Here is a 20,284-nt window from a genome sequence, read left to right as displayed (position 1 = left end):
GGGTAGCTCCTCTAGATCTGCAAATGAGTTTATAGCCCTGAGCAACACTGGTGCTATCCATTTACTATATAGCTTATAGAAGCGCGCCGGGAATCCATCCAGCCCTGGAGCCTTGTTATTGGATAAGGCTGCTATTGTTTTCGTGATCTCCTCTAATGTAATTTCTTTAGATAGTCTCTCTATTTCTTCCCTTGTTAGTGTGGGTAATGCTGTCTCTTGTACATACTTTTCTATGTCAGGCAGTGGTAGTGTCTGCTCTGACTGGTAGAGCTGCTCATAAAAGTCCTTAAAAGCTTCCTGTATGTCATCTGTTTGAGTAACCCGATTCCCTCCCTGTTTAACAACACTGGAAATCCAATTTCGCTGTGCTCTCTTCTTTAATTTATATGCTAAGAGCCGGCTTGCCCTATTACCAAATTCATAGTGTTCTTGTTGCACTTTTTGCAACTGTATAGCTATGTCTGCTAGCTGCAGATCATTCAATTGATTCCTAACCTCTTGTAATTCTCGTCCTACTTTGTCTTTTTGTGGTGCCTTTTTATGCTCGCTCTCTAACTTCTCCAGTGTTTTCCTAAGTTCTACTTCTTGTCTTTTTTTTTCTTTATATTGGTATGCTTGCAGCGCTATAAGTTGCCCTCGCAGCACCACTTTCAAGCCTTCCCAAAGGCTAATGGGCTGCACCTCATCAGTGTCGTTGTGCTCTATGTATTCTATTATATACTTTTCGATTTGTACTATATTCTGTGGGTCTAGGAGAATGCTTTCATTGAGCCTCCAGTGCCTATGTGGTCTCTTCGCATTCGTCACCCTTAGGGTCAGTAGGACCATCGAGTGATCAGACCAACTGCAGGGCAATATAGATACCTTGCCCATGTTTCTTCTGACCTCTCCATCGCCAAACCAAAAATCAATTCGCGAATATGAGTTATATTTTGGTGCATAAAATGTATAATCCCTTTCAGACTCATGTTGTACTCTCCATAGATCAATTAAGCCCCACCGTGCCAGCCATGCCTTGAAGGCTGTCCTATCTTTTTTAGCATATGGCGAAGTTTGCTTTGATGTCCCCAGCAGACATCTGTAGGGCAGTGACCTGGTCAAGGCTGCATACCTTTTCAAAGCTCTATCATGTGGATATTAGGCCCATTCAGAGGCCATGTTTGGGGCCTCGGTGCTACAGGCAGCAGGGCCGGGGTACCACCCTCATTAGTGATTGCTTTTGAATATCTCACAAGGCCTGGAATAGTGGGAAGACGTGTAATGGCAGGAGAAATTAGGTCTGTCTTGACAATTTTATTTTCATTAGTTCTTCACACTATTCCAGGAGCCCACCCGTGACTCTTGAGAGTCTTGGTGGAAGGTGGGATTTTGGTCAGTGCCTGTGGGCTTCTCATTGGGTGGCTTTGCAGGTGCCTGGGATGGTCTCGTCTCTCTACAAGGGTTATGAACAGCTTTGCATTGAGTAATTTGTTTGTTTGCATTGGTTAAAGTTGTATAGATTCTATATCTTGTTTCCTACTGCTTGTCTGTGTAAATACAGAGGAATTGGGCTGGCTGGCTGGGAATATATGACACAGCTGAGTTCTGAGTTTCTATCCCCACCTATTGGTTTATGGACATGATAATTCTCACAAGTCCTGGAGTAGTGTGAAGATCTAATAGAAAATGATCCATTAAGACCTAATTTCTCCTTTTTCATCTTGTTTTCTTTTTGTAGATGGCGGAGTTCCCCTTGGAGCCCATGCTCTGTAAGATGCTGATTATGTCTGTCCATCTGGGATGCAGCGAGGAGATGCTGACCATTGTCTCCATGCTTTCTGTACAAAATGTCTTCTACAGGCCAAAGGTGAGTTCTTGATGCTTAGGCCTTAACCCTCCTGCTGCATGGCTCTATCTTCCAATACAAGATCCATAGCAGGGTCTGCCTCTAGGCACGATCTCCTTTACTTAGACCATCCCAGACAGAGGATTATGCCACCTGCTATTAGAGATTCCACCTGCCTGGGCAACTTGTTTCGGTGGATAACTACCAGAAGTGGTTTTAGTACCTCACCTGAAGCTGCCTTGTTGCACTGTAAGTCCATTTCTTATCCAGTCCCTCCTCCCCCAATATTGCTGTTTGCCCTGTGGTTTCCAGTTTTTATAGTGTTTTGGGTTTTTTCACTTCTAATAAATCCATATTTACATAGTAACATAGTAGATGACGTCAGAGAAAGACCTGTACGGTCCATCTAGTCTGCCCAACAAGATAAACTCATATGTGCTACTTTACCTGACTTTGATTTGTATCTGCTATTTTCAGGGCACAGACTGTAGAAGTCTGCCCAGCACTAGCCCCTCCTCCGAACCACTAACCCTGCCTCCCACCACCGGCTCTGCCACCCAATCTCCGCTAAGCTTCTGAGGATCCATTCCTTCTGAACAGGATTCCTTTATGTTTATCCCACGCATTTTTTAATTCCTTTACTGTTTTCCTCTCCACCTCCCGCGGGAGGGCATTCCAAGTTGTAGTGAGGGAAGGCAACATAGACACTTTGCAGATCCAGGGGATATAGAACTACCTTACCCACAATGCCAGGGGGGAAGGGAAGAAAGAGCAACCTAGAAACCCTGACATGGAATCCTCCCCTAGAAAGGAAGGGCAGGACACAGAGAGAAAAGCCATTATATCAGAGGGTGGCCAGTAGAGGGAGCAGCAGTGCTAAAACTCTTCTTCCATGGTTAAGAAATCAATATAGGATTCCATCCACCTGGGAGGAGAGAGAGAAAAGGTGCAGGCCAGCTGATGGGAGGGAGGAATCAAGTGTCATGAAGGGTGGAGAGGAGCCTGATTGGATGGAGGGCATAGAAGAGGCAGTGGATTTACCTGCAGTGGAGAACCGTTTGGAGGAGCAAATGCCCATGGACTATGAGAACACTATTGACCAAAGTTTGCAAATCTGAAGGAATGGCAGCGGGTGGACACAGTGAAGTAACTGTGAAGCGGGCGGTGTGCTGCCCAGCCCAGTGGCGTAGCCAGACAGCCAATTTTGGATGGGCCTGAGCCCAAAGTGGGTGGGCACAATATTTTCTCTGTCCTGCCCTACCGCAAAATATAAATACATTCGCTAATAAGGATCCTCAAGCCCTGTCACCTGAAGACTTTCTCTGAAGGTGGCCAGAACTCCCTTTTACCAAACTTGGCAGGCAGCAGCACCAACAAGCCACTGATGCCAGCACCCTATGCGTGCTTAGCTGTTGGTGACTCAAGCATGCTGTCACTGACTGCAGAGCTTGGTAGAAGGAAGTTCTGGCTATCTTTGGAGGAAATCCTCAACTGCGGAGGCTTGAGATCCCTACCAGCTATACAGCAAGGGTCAGAACTGGTGTTAGATATGCTAGGGCTCCCTCCCTGATCCCCTCTCCTCCCTGCCTTCCCTCCGATTTCCCAACCTGCCATTACTGTCACACCAACAGACCCTCACCAAATACAGAACATGGGATCACGTATCAGAAATAAAAATATTTAGACAAAAATTGAACTCGGAACCCCCAAAAGTTAAACTTAGCATGTACTTCAACACTGGAGAAATGTAGATTTCCCAAAGCCAACATATTCCATTTAAAACATTCAAAATACATTGCTTTTTTCTACCTTTGTGGTCTGGACATTGTATTTTTCCATCATGCTGGTTGCAGTTTCTTTTCTGCTTTCCTGTCTGTCGTCTTCTAATTCTCTTTCAAGCGCTGCTGTCCATTTGTCTTCTTTTACCTTCACTACACCTGCTTCTGACATACTGACTTCTTATTTTTAGCTCTTTCCTTTCATTTTTCTTCTTTCTGCCTTGCTGTCAACTCAAATTTCACCCTCTCACTGTTCTCCTCCTTTTTAGTTTACAGCTACCTATCAGATTTTCATCTTTTTCTCTCACCCACTAGCTTTTCCATTTCTCCATCTCATTCCTTCCTCAGCCCTCCATTCCCTTTCATTACCATATTTCTATCCTCTGTAATCAGTATCTTTTTATTTATTTATTTATTTCCTTGCCACCCTCTTCCTCTCCCTCCTGGCCTCTCCCACATGGTTCCAGCATCTTCCCTCCACCCTTTTAGCCCAGCATCTGATCCCTCTTTCTCCCCACCCCACTCTTGTAGCCTTACATCTCTCTGCCCCTTCTCTCTTCCCTCCTGCCCTCTCCCCCATGTTCCAACATTTCTCCCTCTCTCTTCCCTCACTCCCACTGTCCGGCATCTCTCCATCACCCTTCTGCTCCTGAATCCAACATCTCCTCCTTTTATTTATTTATTTATTTATAGCTTTTCAATAGTTACATCATGATAATAATACATCAAAATGTATAAGAATTTGAAACATAAATTTTAAAGCATTCTAATACAATGAAATATTCCTTATTATTTTATCCACAATGGGAAGATCCAAGAATAGGAAACAAATTACTAAAAGAATTTAACAATTTTCTCACATATAGACTGGAAGGATGTCGGGAACCTGCAGCCTAGATAGTGCAATTAACTGGGAGATGCCATCTCAGGGACATCGTGCATACTCTCCTTAGCTATAATGAAATCATGTCATTTCATAGGACAGAAAAAAAGGTATTTAACATCATTTAAAGAAATCATACTTCCTCAGCGACCCTCCAGACCGGTCAAGACGCGTGGGTTATGCTCGCCTACCAGCAGAGGGAGACTGAGAACACTAACTTCAACTATGTACATATAACCTGTGCCCATCCCACAGAAGCCAGTATTTTCTCAGTCTCAGCAGAGGGTAGACAGGCAGCCTGTGCAGCTTGGCCGGTCTGGTTGGAGTCAATCAATTGAGAGTTTTAGGCTGGTCCTTTGGTTGTTCCTGAGGAGCATCCCTGTGCCTGGAATACTCTGTGTGCTGGGGGTTGGTGGTGCCAGTGGGGCCTGCCATTGTCCCCCCTGGGGTGTCACACCCGGGTGGCCGGGTCCCTCCCCCGAGCTAGCTCTCCAGTTTGGGCAGCTTTGTGCCTCGGCTGCAGTTTTATATTGCAGCCTTGAGTGCCAGGGATTTTATAGCAGCAGGGCTCAAATTGTGCTGCAATAAAGTTTAAAAAAAAAAAAAAAAAGACCCAGACGGTGTGGAGAGCTGTGCAGCTGCACTCCGGAGTGCCGGAGCTGGGCAGCTTTGCGAGGTGAGCTGTGAGTGGCTTCTTTGGGGTGAGTTTCCCATTTCTTTTACCTTTTGAGAGGTTTGTTTTTTTTGGCGCGAAGATGTCCACGAAGCCGCTTCGCTGTCGGTCTTGCGCGCGTCGGGGGGTCGATGCGGTTGGCGGTTCCTGCCGCTTTTGCGGGGAACCGAAGACTCAGTCCTCCGCTCCGCCGGTATTAGCGGCGGAGCTTCCCGCGCCGGCCTTGCAGGAGGTTGCAGGGGCTTCGGTTAGCGGTTCAGCGGCGATCCCGGTTTTGGCGGGAACCGCCGCCATCTTGGATTCGGGCCCGAGAATTCCGGACTTAGTCAGCGGACCTCAGGCCAGCCCGGTGGCTGGTGCTTCTGGAGGGGACGTTTCGGGAAGGATGGGTTTCCCTCCGGAGTTTGTTTGGTCCTTATTTCAGGCCTGGCAGGTGGGACCGGCGCGCACAGAGCCCCTTAGTCTGGGGGCGGGCTTGAGTGCTAAGAGGCCATGTGTTGAGTGGGCTGAGGACTTGGACTGTTTTTCTCCTCCAGAGTCAGAGGGCGACTTTAGTCCCCTGGAGGAGGAGGAGGGGTCCTTGTCCGGCCCAGAGAGAGAAACAGTGCCCGGGGAGGATCCGTCGGTGGTCCGCATTTTTCACAGGGAGGAATTGGCGGATCTTATTGAGCAGGTGTCTGCTATGCTCAAATTTGACCCGGCAGTAGATCCAGCTCCCTCTGAAAAGCAGGACCCGCTGGTTAAGGGGATCCGAAGGGTGTCTCGGACTTTTCCTATGAATGCGGATCTTAGAGAGATGGTAACGCAGGAATGGCTCTCGCCGGAGGCGCCGTGTAAGGTGGCACGGGCCATGGCTAAGCTCTATCCCCTTCCGCAGGAAGACAGAGATTCTTTAAAGCTGCCGACTGTGGATGCCGTAGTGACGGCGGTGACTAAGGCTACTGCAATTCCTGTAGATGGAGGGGCTGCCTTGCGGGACCCTCAGGACAGGAAATTGGAAACATTTCTGAAGCGCAGTTTTGATTTATCGGCGCTGGCTTTGCAGGCTTCAGTTTGTGGAGGTCTGGTGGCTCGAGCATGTTTCCGCTGGGCGGAGCGGCTGCTAGATGCGCCGCAGGTTGATAGAGCCGCCTTAGTGCAGGATTTGGCAAAGTTGGAGATGGGCTCGTCCTTCTTGGCAGATGCGCTCTATGATTTGTTGCGGGCATCGGCGAAGAATATGACCCTCGCAGTGGCGGCTCGAAGGGCCCTGTGGTTGCGGGGCTGGCTGGCAGATGCCGCATCCAAGGCAAAGTTGTGTTCGCTTCCCTTTAAGGGCGCTTTGCTTTTTGGAGACGAGTTGGATAAGTTGGTTAGGGGTCTTGGTGATGCTAAGATCCCGCGGCTTCCAGAGCTTCGGCCTAAGGCGTCTAGGGGCTCTGCGGTGCGAGGCCGTTTTCAGGAAGCTAGACGGTATCGGCCGGGTAGGTCCTCGGGGGGGTTCCGGGGTCGTTATTTTCAGAGAACCCAGCCCTTTCGTGGGGGCCGCCGGGGGGGGGGGCGAGCTGCCTCTTCGGGAGCGGCCAGCACGTCCCGTGTGTCGCAATGATGGTTTGGGGGTCCAGCCTCTGGTTCGTGTGGGGGCTCGCTTACGCTTGTTTTACCAGAGGTGGGCCCAAATCACGTCAGACCAGTGGGTGCTGCAGATAGTGCGAGACGGGTACGCGCTGGAGTTCAACGGTCCTCTGTCCGATTTCTTTCTCGTCTCTCCCTGTCATTCAAGGCGCAAGGCAAGGGCAGTGCGAGACACTCTGTCACGTCTGGTAGATTTAGGCGCTGTGGTGCCTGTTCCGACAGAAGAACGAGGTACCGGTTGTTACTCCATTTACTTCGTGGTGCCAAAGAAAGAGGATTCTTTTCGGCCCATTTTAGACCTCAAGAGGGTCAATGCGGCTCTAAAGATTCCTTCCTTTCGGATGGAAACGTTGCCTTCCCATCTCCGGAAGAGGTTCGTTTGCGGATTAATACCTTTCAAATATTTGAACGTATGTATCATGTCACCCCTGTTTCTCCTTTCCTCCAGGGTATACATGTTCAGGTCCGCAAGTCCTCTCCTTATACGTCTTGTAACGCAAATCCCATACCATTTTTGTAGCTTTTCTTTGCACCTCTTCTCTCTTTTTACATTCTTAGCAAGATACGGCCTCCAAAACTAAAAATACTCCAGGTGGGGCCTCACCAGCGACTTATACAGGGACATTAAAACCTCTTTTCTTCTGCTGGTCACACCTCTCTCTATACAGCCTAGCAACCTTCTAGCTACAGCCACTGCCTTGTCACACTGTTTCGTCGCCTTCAGATTCTCAGATACTATATCACCCCAATATCCCTCTCCCCGTCTGTACATATCAGACTCTCACCGCCTAACACATAGTAACATAGTAGATGACGGCAGAAAAAGACCTGCACGGTCTATCTAGTCTGCCCAACAAGATAAACTCATATGTGCTACTTCTTGTGTATACCTTACCTTGATTTGTATCTGCCATTTTCAGGACACAGACCGTAGAAATCTTGCCCAGAACTAGCCCCACCACCCAAACACCATCCCCGCCTTCCCCGTGGATTTCTACTCCCCAAGTGCATCACTTTGCATTTCTTCGCATTGAATTTTAATTGCCAAACCGTAGTCCATTCTTCTAGCTTCTGCAGATCTTTTTTCATGTTTTCCACTCCCTCCTGGGTGTCCATCCACTCAGTTACAAATCTTAGTATCATCCGCAAAAAGGCAAACTTTGCCTTCTAACCCTTTGGCAATGTCACTCACAAATATATTGAACAGAATCGGCCCCAGCACTGATCCCTGAGGCACTCCGCTACTCGCCTTTCCCTCATCCGAGCGAATTCCATTAACCACCATCCTCTGGCATCTGCCATCAACCAGTTCCTAATCCAGTTCACCAAGTTGGGTCCTATCTTCAGCCTGTCAAGTTTATTCAAGAGCCTCCTGTGGGGAACCGTGTCAAAAGCTTTGTTGAAATCTAAGTAGATTATATCCATAGCATGTCCCTGATTCAATTCTCCTGTCACCCAGTCAAAGAATTCAATGAGATTCGTTTGGCACGATTTCCCTTTGGTAAAACCATGTTGTCTCGGATCTTGCAACTTATTTGCTTCCAGGAAATTCACTATCCTTTCCTTCAGCATCGCTTCCATTACTTTTCCAATAACCGAAGTGAGGCTTACCGGCCTGTAGTTTCCAGCTTCTTCCCTATCATCACTTTTGTGACCATATCCGCTCTTCTCCAATCCCACGGAACCTCTCCCGTCTCCAAGGGTTTATTAAACAAATCTTTAAGAGGACCCACCAGAACCTCTCTGAGCTCCCTCAATATCCTGGGGTGGATCCCGTCCGGTCCCATGGCTTTGTCCACCTTTAGATTTTCAAGTTGTTCATACACACTCTCTTCCGTGAACGGTGCTATATCCACTCCATTCTCATATGTACTTTTGCCAGTCAATTGTGGTCCTTCTCCAGGATTTTTTTCTGTGAAAACAGAACAAAAGTTATCTGTTTAGCAAATTTCCTTTTTCGTCATCATTATCTACATAGCGATTCGCTGCATGTTTCAGTCTCGGAATTCCCTTTTTAGTCTTCCTCCTTTCACTAATATACCTGAAGAAATTTTTGTCACCCCTCCTTACCTTTCTAGCCATATGTTCTTCCGCTTGCGCTTTCGCCAGATGTATCTTTCTTTTGGCTTCTTTCTGTTTCATCCGGTATTCCTCTCCGTGTTCCTCTTCTTGAGTTTTTCTGTATTTCAGGACCGCCAACTCTTTAGCCTTCATTTTCTCAGCCACTTGCTTGGGAGAACCATATCGTTTTCCTTTTACTCTCCTTACATAAAGGGTTGTGGCCATATTTATAGGTTCTTTAAGCCTTGACCACTGTCCTTCCACTTCTCGTTCGTCCTCCCAGTCCATGAGCTCCTTCCTCAGGTATTCCTCTATTTTAGTCAAGTCAGCATGCTTGACATCCAGGACTGAGTTTTGAGTGGCCGCCTCCACTTCAGCTGTCATATCAAACCAAACTGTTTGATGGTCACTGCTGCCCAGGTGGACACCCACTCGGACATTTAACACACTATCCCCATTTGTGAGTACCAGATCCAGCGTCGCTCCCTCCCTCTTGGGTTCTGTCACCATTTGTCTCAGCAGAGCACTTTGGAAAGCATCCACAATCTCTCTGCTTCTTTCTGATTCCACAGATGGAACCTTCCATTCTACATCCGTCAGATTGAAATCTCCCAGCAACAGTACCTCTCTCTTCTTTCCCAACTTTTGAATATCTGCGAAATGATTTTTATCTAGTTCCTCCAATTGTGTCAGAGGTCTGTAGACAACACCCACGTGGACAGAAGTTCTATCATCTCTTTTTAAAGTGATCCATATCGCTTCTTCCTTTGCAAAACAGAACGGTTTACATTTTAAAAAATATGTATGTATGTATATATATGTATATATATATATATAGGCCTCCAAGTCTCTTTAATGACATCGGGAACCATCCTTACTTTGCAGTTCAGAAAAGGTTGATCTTTATGTTTAAAGAAAAGACAGTTACCACAGTCAGATTTCAGTGCCAGAGATACTATCATAGTCACTACTGTAGCCAAACATAGAGTCTGAGGTCTCCAAAATTTCTGAAATATCCAGCTGAAGAGGTAGATGTCTCTCTTTAGCCAGCTGTTCTTCTGGAGATGGGCCCAGGTCATGACGGACTGTTGTGTCCTCGATGTTCTTCAGTTTGATTACCTTCTTGAATTCCGCCATCAGCTATCCAGCCGGTTTGTTCTCTCACCAAGCAGGGCACCTCAGAAGGCGTCAGACCTTGGACAGATTGTTGCAGTTGCGAACGATGGTGCTGCCGGCCGAGAGAGGTTCTGACAGAAGACCTAATCTCTAAAACGCTCAAGAGATTCGCCAAATCCCAATGCAAACTAGATATCTGCCCAAACAACCTCATGAAATCAGCCCCCCAACAATTCATAATAGACCTAACTAACCACATGAACTACATGCTACAAAATGGACTTTTCCCAAAAGAAAAAGGAAACATTCTACTCACCCCAATACCCAAGGACACAAAGAAAAACACAAGCGAAATAACAAACTACAGACCAGTAGCATCCATACCACTAATAACTAAAATAACCGAAGGGATGGTTACCAAACAACTCACAAACTACCTCAACAAGTTCTCCATACTACACGACTCCCAATCAGGATTCCGGTCAAATCATAGCACAGAAACAGTGCTAATTACCCTAATGACCAAATTCAAACAAATGATTGCAACCGGCAACAATATACTCCTACTACAATTTGACATGTCGAGTGCCTTTGATATGGTAGACCACGAAATCCTACTAAACATTCTCGAATACTTTGGCATAGGAGGTAATGTTCTAAACTGGTTGAAAGGGTTCTTAACCACACGTTCATATCAAGTCACATCAAACTCAACTACGTCAGCTGCATGGACACCTGATTGTGGAGCACCGCAAGGATCCCCCCTCTCACCAACTATTTTCAATCTAATGATGACCCCCCTGGCAAAACTTTTATCCAACCATAACCTCAATCCACATATATATGCCGATGATGTAACGATATATATACCATTCAAAAAAGACATCAATGAAATCTCTAACGAAATCAGCCAAAGTCTACACATCATGAATACCTGGGCAGATGCATTCCGACTGAAACTGAATACAGAAAAAACTAAATGCCTCATACTTACCTCCCAATACAACACGAATAAATTTACTGCCATCAACACACCTAAACTAAATCTGCCAATCTCAGAAACCTTAAAAATCCTTGGAGTCACCATCGACCGCCACCTAACTCTCGAGACTCGTGCAAACAACACAACAAAAAAAATGTTCTACTCCATGTGGAAACTGAAAAGAATTAGACCATTCTTTCCAAGATCTGTCTTCCGTAGTCTAGTGCAATCACTCGTACTCAGTCACCTGGACTATTGCAACTCGTTATACGCAGGATGCAAGGTACAAATACTGAAGAAACTTCAAACAGCACAGAATACAGCAGCCAGACTCATCTTCGGAAAACCAAAATACGAAAGTGCAAAACCCTTACGGGAGAAACTACACTGGCTACCACTCAAGGAACGCATCACTTTTAAAGTATGCACCTTAGTCCACAAAATCATTCACGGCGAAGCCCCTGCATACATGTCCGACCTAATTGACCTGCCACCCAGAAACGCTAAAAGATCGTCCCGAACCTTCCTCAACCTCCATTTCCCTAAGTGCAAAGGCATAAAATACAAAGCACTGTACGGATCGACTTTCACATACATGAGCACACAATACTGGAATACACTACCCCTCAGCCTGAAAATGACCTACGAACTGACCGACTTCCGCAAACTACTAAAGACTTATCTCTTCGAGAAAATCTACGGCAAGGATCAAAACACATAAAGCCCATGCAATCTCATAGACACGCACCAATACACTCTCTGAACCTCTACTCTCGCGCTCTCACCACTCTTAAACCCTACCTACTGACCAAATTTGTCAGACCTCCCTATTCCCTCGACTATGTTTCCCCCCTCTCAACTCACCCCTGTTATAATCCACTATTCGATCCCCTAAGAATATCTTGAACTTACTCTGTCTTATATAATTCTTCACAATGTAACCCATAATTGTACTGCAACCAACTGCACTTCCATTTTTACAATGTATTGTAAGCCACACTGAGCCCGCAAATAGGTGGGAAAATGTGGGATACAAATGCAAATAAATAAATAAATTCCATCTACTTTGTTGTGCTCAAAAAGGAGGATTCCTTCAGGCCCATTTTGGACTTCAAAGAGGTCAAAAGGTACTTCCAGTGTCCCTTTTTGGATGAAAACTCTGTGCTTTGTCATCATAGCTGTTTGGTCTGGAGAGTTCCTCACCATTCTCGATCTCTCGGAGGACTATTTGCACATTCCCATCCATCCAGACCATCACAAATTCTTACGTTTCAACATCTCGAGAGTGTATTTCAGTTCTGAGCCCTGCTGTTCGGGTTAGCTATGGCTCCTGGGACCTTTTCCAAAGTCATGATCATGGTGGTGGCCCAGCTTCACAATTCACCCATATTTGGACGACTGGCTGATCAGGGTCAAGTCCCGAGTGATCGAGCTCTTGATCTATCTAGGTTGAGTGGTCAATGTCTCCAAGAGCAGGCAGGGGGTATTTGGGATTGTGGTTTGGTACCTCCATTGGTTTGGGTGTACCTTCCCCAACACAGGATCGTAAAGTGCTAGTCTCAAGTTCACCATCCTCTGCGCCCAGGTCCTCCAACAATTTAGGATGTTCAAGTCCTCAGGTCTGTGGCGGCCATGATTGAGGTTGTGCCATGGGCAAGGATGCACATGCGTCCCCTTCAGCACTCCTTGCTGTCCTGGTGGTCTCCTCTGTCTGGAGATCTCCAGTGTCATCTTCTACGTGGGGTGCAGAGTTGTCTTCGGTGGTGTTTGGACTCAGCCCATTTGTCAGTGGTTATGCCTCTGGATGCTCTGGTGGTCACAACAGATGCCAGCTTCTACGGTTGTGGGGAGCTCATTGTCTGAGACAGAGTGATGCAGAGTCGCTGGTCTGAGACAGAGGCATAGTGGTCTGTCTGGAGACCAGTGATTCATCTGGTGTTCTTGGCCTTTCAGCCTCTTCTCCTGCACAAAGCGGTTCGTGTGTTGTCGGACAACGTCACAGCAATGGCGTATGTCAACCATCAGGGAGGAACCAGGAGCCATCTGGCTCGGGAGATGGCAGAGATGATGGCCTGGGCGGAGCATTTCAGCCAGCTGTCGGCAGTCCATGTCACAGGAATGTCTACTGTGGCTGCTGATTACCTTGGCAGGAATCGTCTGGATCCGGGGGAGTAGTCCCTCTCTGACGATGCATTCCAAGCCATTGTTCTTCGATGGGGAGATACCAGTCGTGGAACGCTAAGGCTTCTAGGTTCTTCAGCTGCCGGAGAGAGCCAATGTCAGAAAGTCTCGATGCGCTCTCTCAGCAGTGGCCTAGTTAGGGTCTCCTCTATGTCTTTTCTCCATGGCCCTTGGTAGTTTGCGTCTTCCAAAGGATAGCTGCGCCAAATAACGTTCAATCAGTCCTTGCTTTGGAGTACCCTGATCCTCTGGAGGGATAGGATTGGGTCTTCCAATGGCATTTACCCATCAAGTAAGTGTAACTGGAAAAACAAGTATTGGAGACCATATTTGCTGGGCCCTCCTCCTTTTTAGTTTGTATTTTTAAACCTTTCAGAGTACCTTGACATCTGATGTGGTTTGTTTTTGGTAAATTATGTTTGAATTCTTAAGCCCTGATTGGATCTGGCCACAGACATTTCCCGCCAGGCCTGATTGTTTTGCAGGGTTCACTTGCTCTGATTACTGCTGCAACTGGGAATATTTTTCAGTTTTATTCTGCTCTGTAGCTCCCTAGGAAAAGATTTCTTCCCCTCCCTCCCCCCCCCCTCCCACAAACACACATCAGCAGTGGTCTGTGCAACCAATGGCAGACGCTGGAGAGGGGCTGACATAAAATCGGAGGTTATGAAAAGTACAGCTGATTTAACAGGGAAAAGTGAAAAGCAGGATTAGCCAGGTGGGATGGAGTAGAGTATTTTCAAGTGGAAACTCACTTTGCCTGATACCTTTCTAAAAGGTTTGTTACTCATTTTCACTGAGTGACAGTCTGAAAGTGCCAAAAAGTTGTCATTAGTAATAAGGGATTTTAGGGATTTAGGTCACACCTTTCCAGTAGTGGTTCAAGGTAACATAGTAGATGACCAACAAGATAAACTCTTTGTATGAGCTACTTTATATGTATACTTGACCTTAATTTGTCCTTGCCATTTTCAGGGCACTGACACTAGAAGTCTGCTCAGCACTAGCTTTGCTTCCCAATTACCAGTGTTGCCACCCAATCTCCGCTAAGCTTCTGTGGATCCATTCCTTCTGAACAGAATTCCTTTGTGTTTATCCCATGTGTTTTTGAATTCCATTACTGTTTTCATCTCCATCACCTCCTGCGGGAGGACATTCCAAGTATCCACCACCCACATTATTTTATTTGTTACATTTGTATCCCACATTTTCCCACATATTTGCAGGCTCAATGTGGCTTACATAATACCGTAAAGGCATTCGCCAAGTCCGGTAGGGGATAAGTACAAAAGATGTTATAATGGGATAGAGAAGATAAGATACAGTCAAATTGGGTTAGGGTAGAAGGGTTTGATAATGTCCAGTACGATCTTTGATAGTGAAGTGTTGCAGGGTTGAGGCATTTAAGTTTATGTATTTCCCTGTCCCCAGAGGGATTATAATCTAAGTTTTCACCTGAGGCAATAGAAGGTTAAGGGGTCCTTTTACCAAACAGCGGTACAAAGAGGCCTCGTATGCCCTCACGGGTCGTTCCCGCGAGCTAAGGTCACTTTTTACCACTGGGTTAACATGGCCGACTTCCTGAATTTTTCAAAAATGGCCATGTGCTACTGTTTGCCACCTATTTTGTAGGCGGTAGGAACTCGTGCAATAAACCCGCTCTAATCTGTTAGTGTGTTTCAATGTATCTGTGCTAACTGATTAGCTCAAAACATGCCCAGTCTCATCCCCCAGACTCGTTCCCTGTCAAAAAGTAAAAAATATCTTTTAGCGTGTGGGTAGCACGCACACATGGCAGAATTACTGCGGGATGCCTCAGCTTGCCCCCGGTATGCCATTTTTTGCTGTGGTAAGCATGCGTTAGTGCTTATTGCAGCTTTGTAAAAGGGCCTCTAAGTGACTTGCCCAAAGGAGTCACAGTGAGGTTTTGAACCCTGACTTCCCCTTCTTTTTCAACCTGTTACTCACTCTGCTCTTCCTTGAGTGGAAGAGAACCAGGGTGTGAGTGAAGCAACATGATGGGCAACCAGCAGGTGTAACTGTGAGACCTCAAAAGGTGACATCTGTGTGCATATCTTTATATTTAGGAACAAGATTTTTCAGTGCCATGGACTGTAGATGACTTTCCATCACTGTGAAAATTTTAAAAATTGTCACAAATATATGAGAAGTGCGGCAGCAGAACTGAATTGGGGTTTTTTTTGTTATGATGGCAGGATAAGCAAGCGCTCGCTGACCAGAAGAAGGCCAAGTTCCATCAGACAGAGGGAGACCACCTCACACTGCTCGCCGTGTACAACTCCTGGAAAAACAACAAGTTTTCCAACCCCTGGTGCTATGAGAACTTCATCCAGGCACGCTCACTGCGCAGGGCACAGGACATCCGCAAACAGATGCTGGGCATCATGGACAGGTGAGCAAAAGCACAGCCATTACTATCAGGAGCACACTCTCTCCTCTCCCTCCCCACAAACGATTAAAGCTTGGATTCTTTTCCACCCAATTGCAGGCATAAACTGGACGTGGTGTCCTGTGGCAAGGCTACGGTTCGAGTGCAGAAGGCCATTTGCAGTGGCTTCTTCCGGAACGCAGCAAAGAAAGACCCTCAAGAAGGATACCGTACTCTTATTGACCAGCAAGTGGTCTACATCCACCCTTCCAGCGCCCTTTTCAACCGACAGCCAGAATGGTATGCAAATAGGCAACAATCGTGTCTTTTTGTTTTGGGTATAAGCATTAGATTTACTGATTTATTTAACTGGGATAGATATGTCCTTGATCCCAAAGATCACTGTGATGTGAGGGTTAAAAACGGCAGGGAAATCAGCAGTTCAGTATGATTGAAGGCTCATTGTGTCATAGCCCAGTAGAGGCAGGTTATGATTTGAGTGCGAGAAAAGTGCAAAGCTTGATGACAGCTGTTTTAACGTTCTTGGTGCTAACCAGGGACATGTGAAATGGGGGGCGGTGAGAATTGAGGAGACTGTCCTGTCATGAAGGTTTTTGTAAGAACAAAAAGCGGTGATGGCCAAGGAGACGATGATGTCACTGGAGCCACACTCCTTGTCCATCTCCGCTTTTTTGTTTTTTTTTCTGCAGAACATTTTTTCCCCTTTCTCGCCCATAAAGAGATGTGAATTCATTTTTTTTTCTTGCCCTAAGGGTTGTGTATCATGAGCTGGTACTGACTACCAAAGAGTACATGAGAGAGGTGACTACGATCGACCCTCGCTGGCTGGTGGAGTTTGCCCCCGCTTTCTTTAAAGTCTCCGACCCCACCAAACTCAGCAAGCAGAAGAAGCAGCAACGACTGGAGCCTTTGTACAATCGGTACGAAGAACCCAATGCCTGGAGAATCTCCCGTGCCTTCAGGCGGCGGTGAACAACAAGAGAGGAGGGCATCTGGGGTGTGGAAAAGACTCGGCCTACAACTGAGGAATGAGCTGGGTCACAAGCTCAAGACTGTAATTGGCACTTCATTTTGTAAGGGTTTATTTTCACATAAGGGTGCAATCCTACTGAAATTGAACTGGACGGTTTTTCCTTGTCCACCCTGCTTCTCATACCAATTTTATCCCTTTTTCATCTTTTCTTTTAAAAAAAAAAAGTCTTTTGAGGATTCCTGTGGTATATTCTCTTATGGTTGATGCTTTCGCTAGCTGGACCTTACATTAGGGTAAAGAGCCAGGGAAGCCTTTCTGTAACAGCTATAAGGCCTTGAATTTTATGGGCTAACTGAGATGTGCAGGAGTGTTGGCATTAGCGGTGAAGTACTCCTGGTGAGTAAGTGCTGCTGCAGGTACGACTCAGGCAGGAGAGGTCTTCGGTTGGTGGGGCTTGGCATCCCTGCCAGCTCAGGTATTTATATTTTGAGGAGCAGAGGGTGGAGACAGGGGTCATGGGTGGGGGTGGGGCAGAGGGGAGAGACTTGCATGCCCACCCACCTTGGGCTAAGGCCCATCCAGACTTGACCATCTGACTCTGCCACTATATTTAGCTATAGGAAATGTATTTTCTGCTCCCTTTTTTCTATAAATATGCCTTCTGTTTACTTGCCTTTTAGACCAAATATATTTATTTTAAAAATGTCTCTCCTGCATTATCCTACTATTCTAAGTGGGTTACAATAAAACAAAACATATACAGTAAAAAAAAATTTAAGCATACTCGACAGGTGGAGAGAGATCAAGGTTTAGCGAGAGCCCAATGCTATTCAGTTTTTTTGAGTCTGGCATCTGAAAATTGAAAAGATTTTTCTTCTTTAGCATCTCCTGCTTGAGGAGCTGCAACCATAGCACAGAGGAATACATGTGACAAGGGATGGGGGTGGACATGAAGACGTATTGTAAAAGATATTTCTCCGAGGACAAGCAGGCTGCTTGTTCTCACTGATGGGTGACGTCTGACGGCAGCCTCAGGATCAGAGATCTTCCTAACAACAAAGTTTGCTAGCCCTCGCGCGCACATGTGCGACCGTCTTCCCGCCCGTAGCACGAGCGTGCTCCTCAGTCTCTTTATTTTCCGCGGCTCAGGATGGCTGTTTTCGGCTGTTCTGCACCTCAGAGAGAGCCCTCGCAGCATTTTTCGCCGCTCTTTAACTTTTTTTCTGAGCGAGTTCGCTCGCGTTTTCCTTTAAAAAAAAAAACTTTCCTTTTCCTGTATTTCTTTAGTTCTACCCCGTAAGTTTCCTTTCGTTCTCGTGCGCGGCCTTTTTGGCCGCCCGTACGGGTTTTTCCCTGGTTTTGGTGCCTTTTTTTGGCATCATCGCAAGTTTTGATTTCGCCGGCACGATTTTTCCGCTCATGTCCTCGAAGCCTGCCAGCGGCTTCAAGAAGTGCACGTGGTGCAACCAGACGATCTCGCTCACTGACGGCACGTTTCGTGTCTTCACTGTCTGGGGGCTGGTCACCGTCCCAACGCCTGCACCTTGTGTCTTCAACTAAAAAAGAGGACCCAGGTGGCGAGATTGGCTCAGTGGAACCTTCTGTTTGGAGCCCAGTCCGGTACATCGACGGCGCCAGCGGTACCGAGGTCATCGACGGTATCGATGTCTGCATCGGAGAGTGCATCGACGTCGGGAGCGTAGGTGATGGCTGTCAAGAGACCCTCCCACGCTAGTAGCAGTGAGCCATCGAGTGGGTCTCCACCTGCCTTGAGGGCTCCTGCGGTACAGGCCCCCCGGGACCGACCTCTTTCGGACCCGGCCCCGAGGAGATGTGTGGATTTCACGTCCTCGTCGGTACCGGGAGGTACCAGTGACGTGCTTCGAGCGAAGGCGAAGAAGCACCGTCATCGGTCGCCTTCCCGTCACGGTACCGAGAGCTCCGGGGCGCCGAAGGAGTCTGCATCCGTGAAGCATCGACACCGGGAGGACCGCTCACCCTCCATACAAGAGGTGTCGATGCGTTCTTCTATGGACAGCCCTCTACCGCCTCCTTGCTCCAGGCAGATTCTCAGTTCGTCGCCTGTACCGGCCCCACTGCCTTGCTCGACAGACACTCTAGACGAGCGCCTCAGGGCCATTCATCTAGTTCCACAGTTCATCGTGGAAGGGCTGCTACGACCATCTGTTCCGGTACCGCCGGTGCTTACGCCGTTGGTATCATCAACAGATGCGGCGGCTGGCTTCCCGCCCGTGGTGAGGACTGCGGAGCCGGTACCGCTTGCGGCATCCGCTGCCACCCAAGTTGACTCGACGTCGCCGGTGGCGCGGGAGTCTTCTTCTCGGCATTGCCATAGATGACCTGGTTCCTCGGCATCGAGACGGACTCGGCTTCGGACTGAAGTCAGAGAAATTGTGTCCGATGCCTCGTGGGAGACAGAGGAAGACCCAAGATATTTCTCTGATGAGGTGGTCTTCCTTCTGATCCTACTCCTTCGCCAGAGAGACAGCTTTCTCCTCCCGAGAGTCTGTCTTTCTCTTCCTTTGTGCGGAAATGTCTATGGCCATTCCCTTCCCAGTGGTTACTGAGGATGAGCCCAGGGCTGAGATGTTCGAAGTCCTGGACTATCCTTCGTCACCTAAGGAGTCGTCCACTGTTCCCCTACATAATGTCCTGAAACAGACAGTGCTGGCGAACTGGGTGAAACCATTATCTAATCCCACTATCCCCAAAAAGATTGAGTCCCAGTATCGGATCCACAGAGACCCAGAGTTGATGAAGACCCAGTTGCCTCATGACTCTGGTGTTCTGGACTCCGCTCTCAAGAGAGCCAAGAGTTCTCGGGATTACGCCTCGGCACCCCCGGGGCGGGAGTCTAGGACTCTGGACTCTTTTGGGAGGAAGGCCTACTATTCTGCTATGCTCGTGTCCAAGATCCAGTCGTACCAGCTCTACATGAGCATCCACTTGCGGAACAATGTGCGGCAGCTGACGGACTTGGTCGATAAGCTCCCATCGGAGCAGGCCAAGCCTTTTCAGGAGGTGGTCAGGCAGCTGAAGGCGTGTCGCAAATTCCTGTCCAGGGGTGTTTACGACACTTTTGATGTTGCGTCCAGGGCCGCTGCTCAAGGTATAGTGATGCGCAGACTCTCATGGCTGCGTGCCTCTGACCTGGAGAATAGAGGCCAGCAGCGGATTGCGGATGCTCCTTGCCGGGGGGATAACATTTTTGGTGAGAAGGTCGAACAGGTGGTAGAGAGCTCCACCAGCGGGACACCGCCTTCGACAAACTCTCCCACCGGACGCCTTCAGCATCTACCTCGTCAGGTAGACGTTTTTATGGGAGCAGGAGGAGTGCTCCCTACGCTTATAATAAGCTTAGGTACAATCCACCCGCCAGCCTGCTCAGGCTAAGCACCAGCGCGCTCGTTCCTGTCAACAGCGTGCACCTCAACAGGCCCCTGCAGCTCCCCAGCAAAAGCAAAGGACGGGCTTTTGACTGGCTCCAGGCAAGCATAGCCGATGTAAAAGTGTCCGTGCCGGACGATCTGCCGGTTGGAGGGAGGTTAAAGTTTTTTCACCAAAGGTGGCCTCTTGTAACCTCCGACCAGTGGGTTCTTCAAATAGTCCGGCTAGGATACTCCCTCAATTTGATCTCAAAACCTCCAAATTGCCCTCCGGGAGCTCTGTCCTTCAGCTTCCAACACAAGCAGGTACTTGCAGAGGAACTCTCCGCCCTTCTCAGCGCCAATGTGGTCGAGCCCGTGCCACCGGGGCAGGAAGGGCTG

At 47.7% G+C, this 20,284-nt stretch overlaps 1 protein-coding gene across 2 annotated transcripts in view; it reads left to right on the top strand.

The window, feature by feature from the left end:
* Positions 1-16,708, top strand: part of DHX8 (DEAH-box helicase 8) — a 136,063-nt gene extending 119,355 nt beyond the window's left edge. For both annotated transcript variants that reach the window (XM_030221067.1, XM_030221065.1), the window contains exons 20-23: positions 1,718-1,846; positions 15,330-15,526; positions 15,623-15,802; positions 16,276-16,708. In XM_030221067.1, coding sequence (XP_030076927.1) covers positions 1,718-1,846; positions 15,330-15,526; positions 15,623-15,802; positions 16,276-16,495 — 726 coding nt within the window. In that variant the 3' untranslated portion in view covers positions 16,496-16,708. The remainder of the gene's footprint in view (positions 1-1,717; positions 1,847-15,329; positions 15,527-15,622; positions 15,803-16,275) is intronic.
* The last annotated feature ends 3,576 nt before the right edge of the window (positions 16,709-20,284 follow it).

Source organism: Microcaecilia unicolor, chromosome 12, assembly GCF_901765095.1.
Source record: "Microcaecilia unicolor chromosome 12, aMicUni1.1, whole genome shotgun sequence".
Lineage (NCBI taxonomy): Eukaryota > Metazoa > Chordata > Amphibia > Gymnophiona > Siphonopidae > Microcaecilia > Microcaecilia unicolor.
This window is presented reverse-complemented; position numbering and strand designations above follow the sequence as displayed.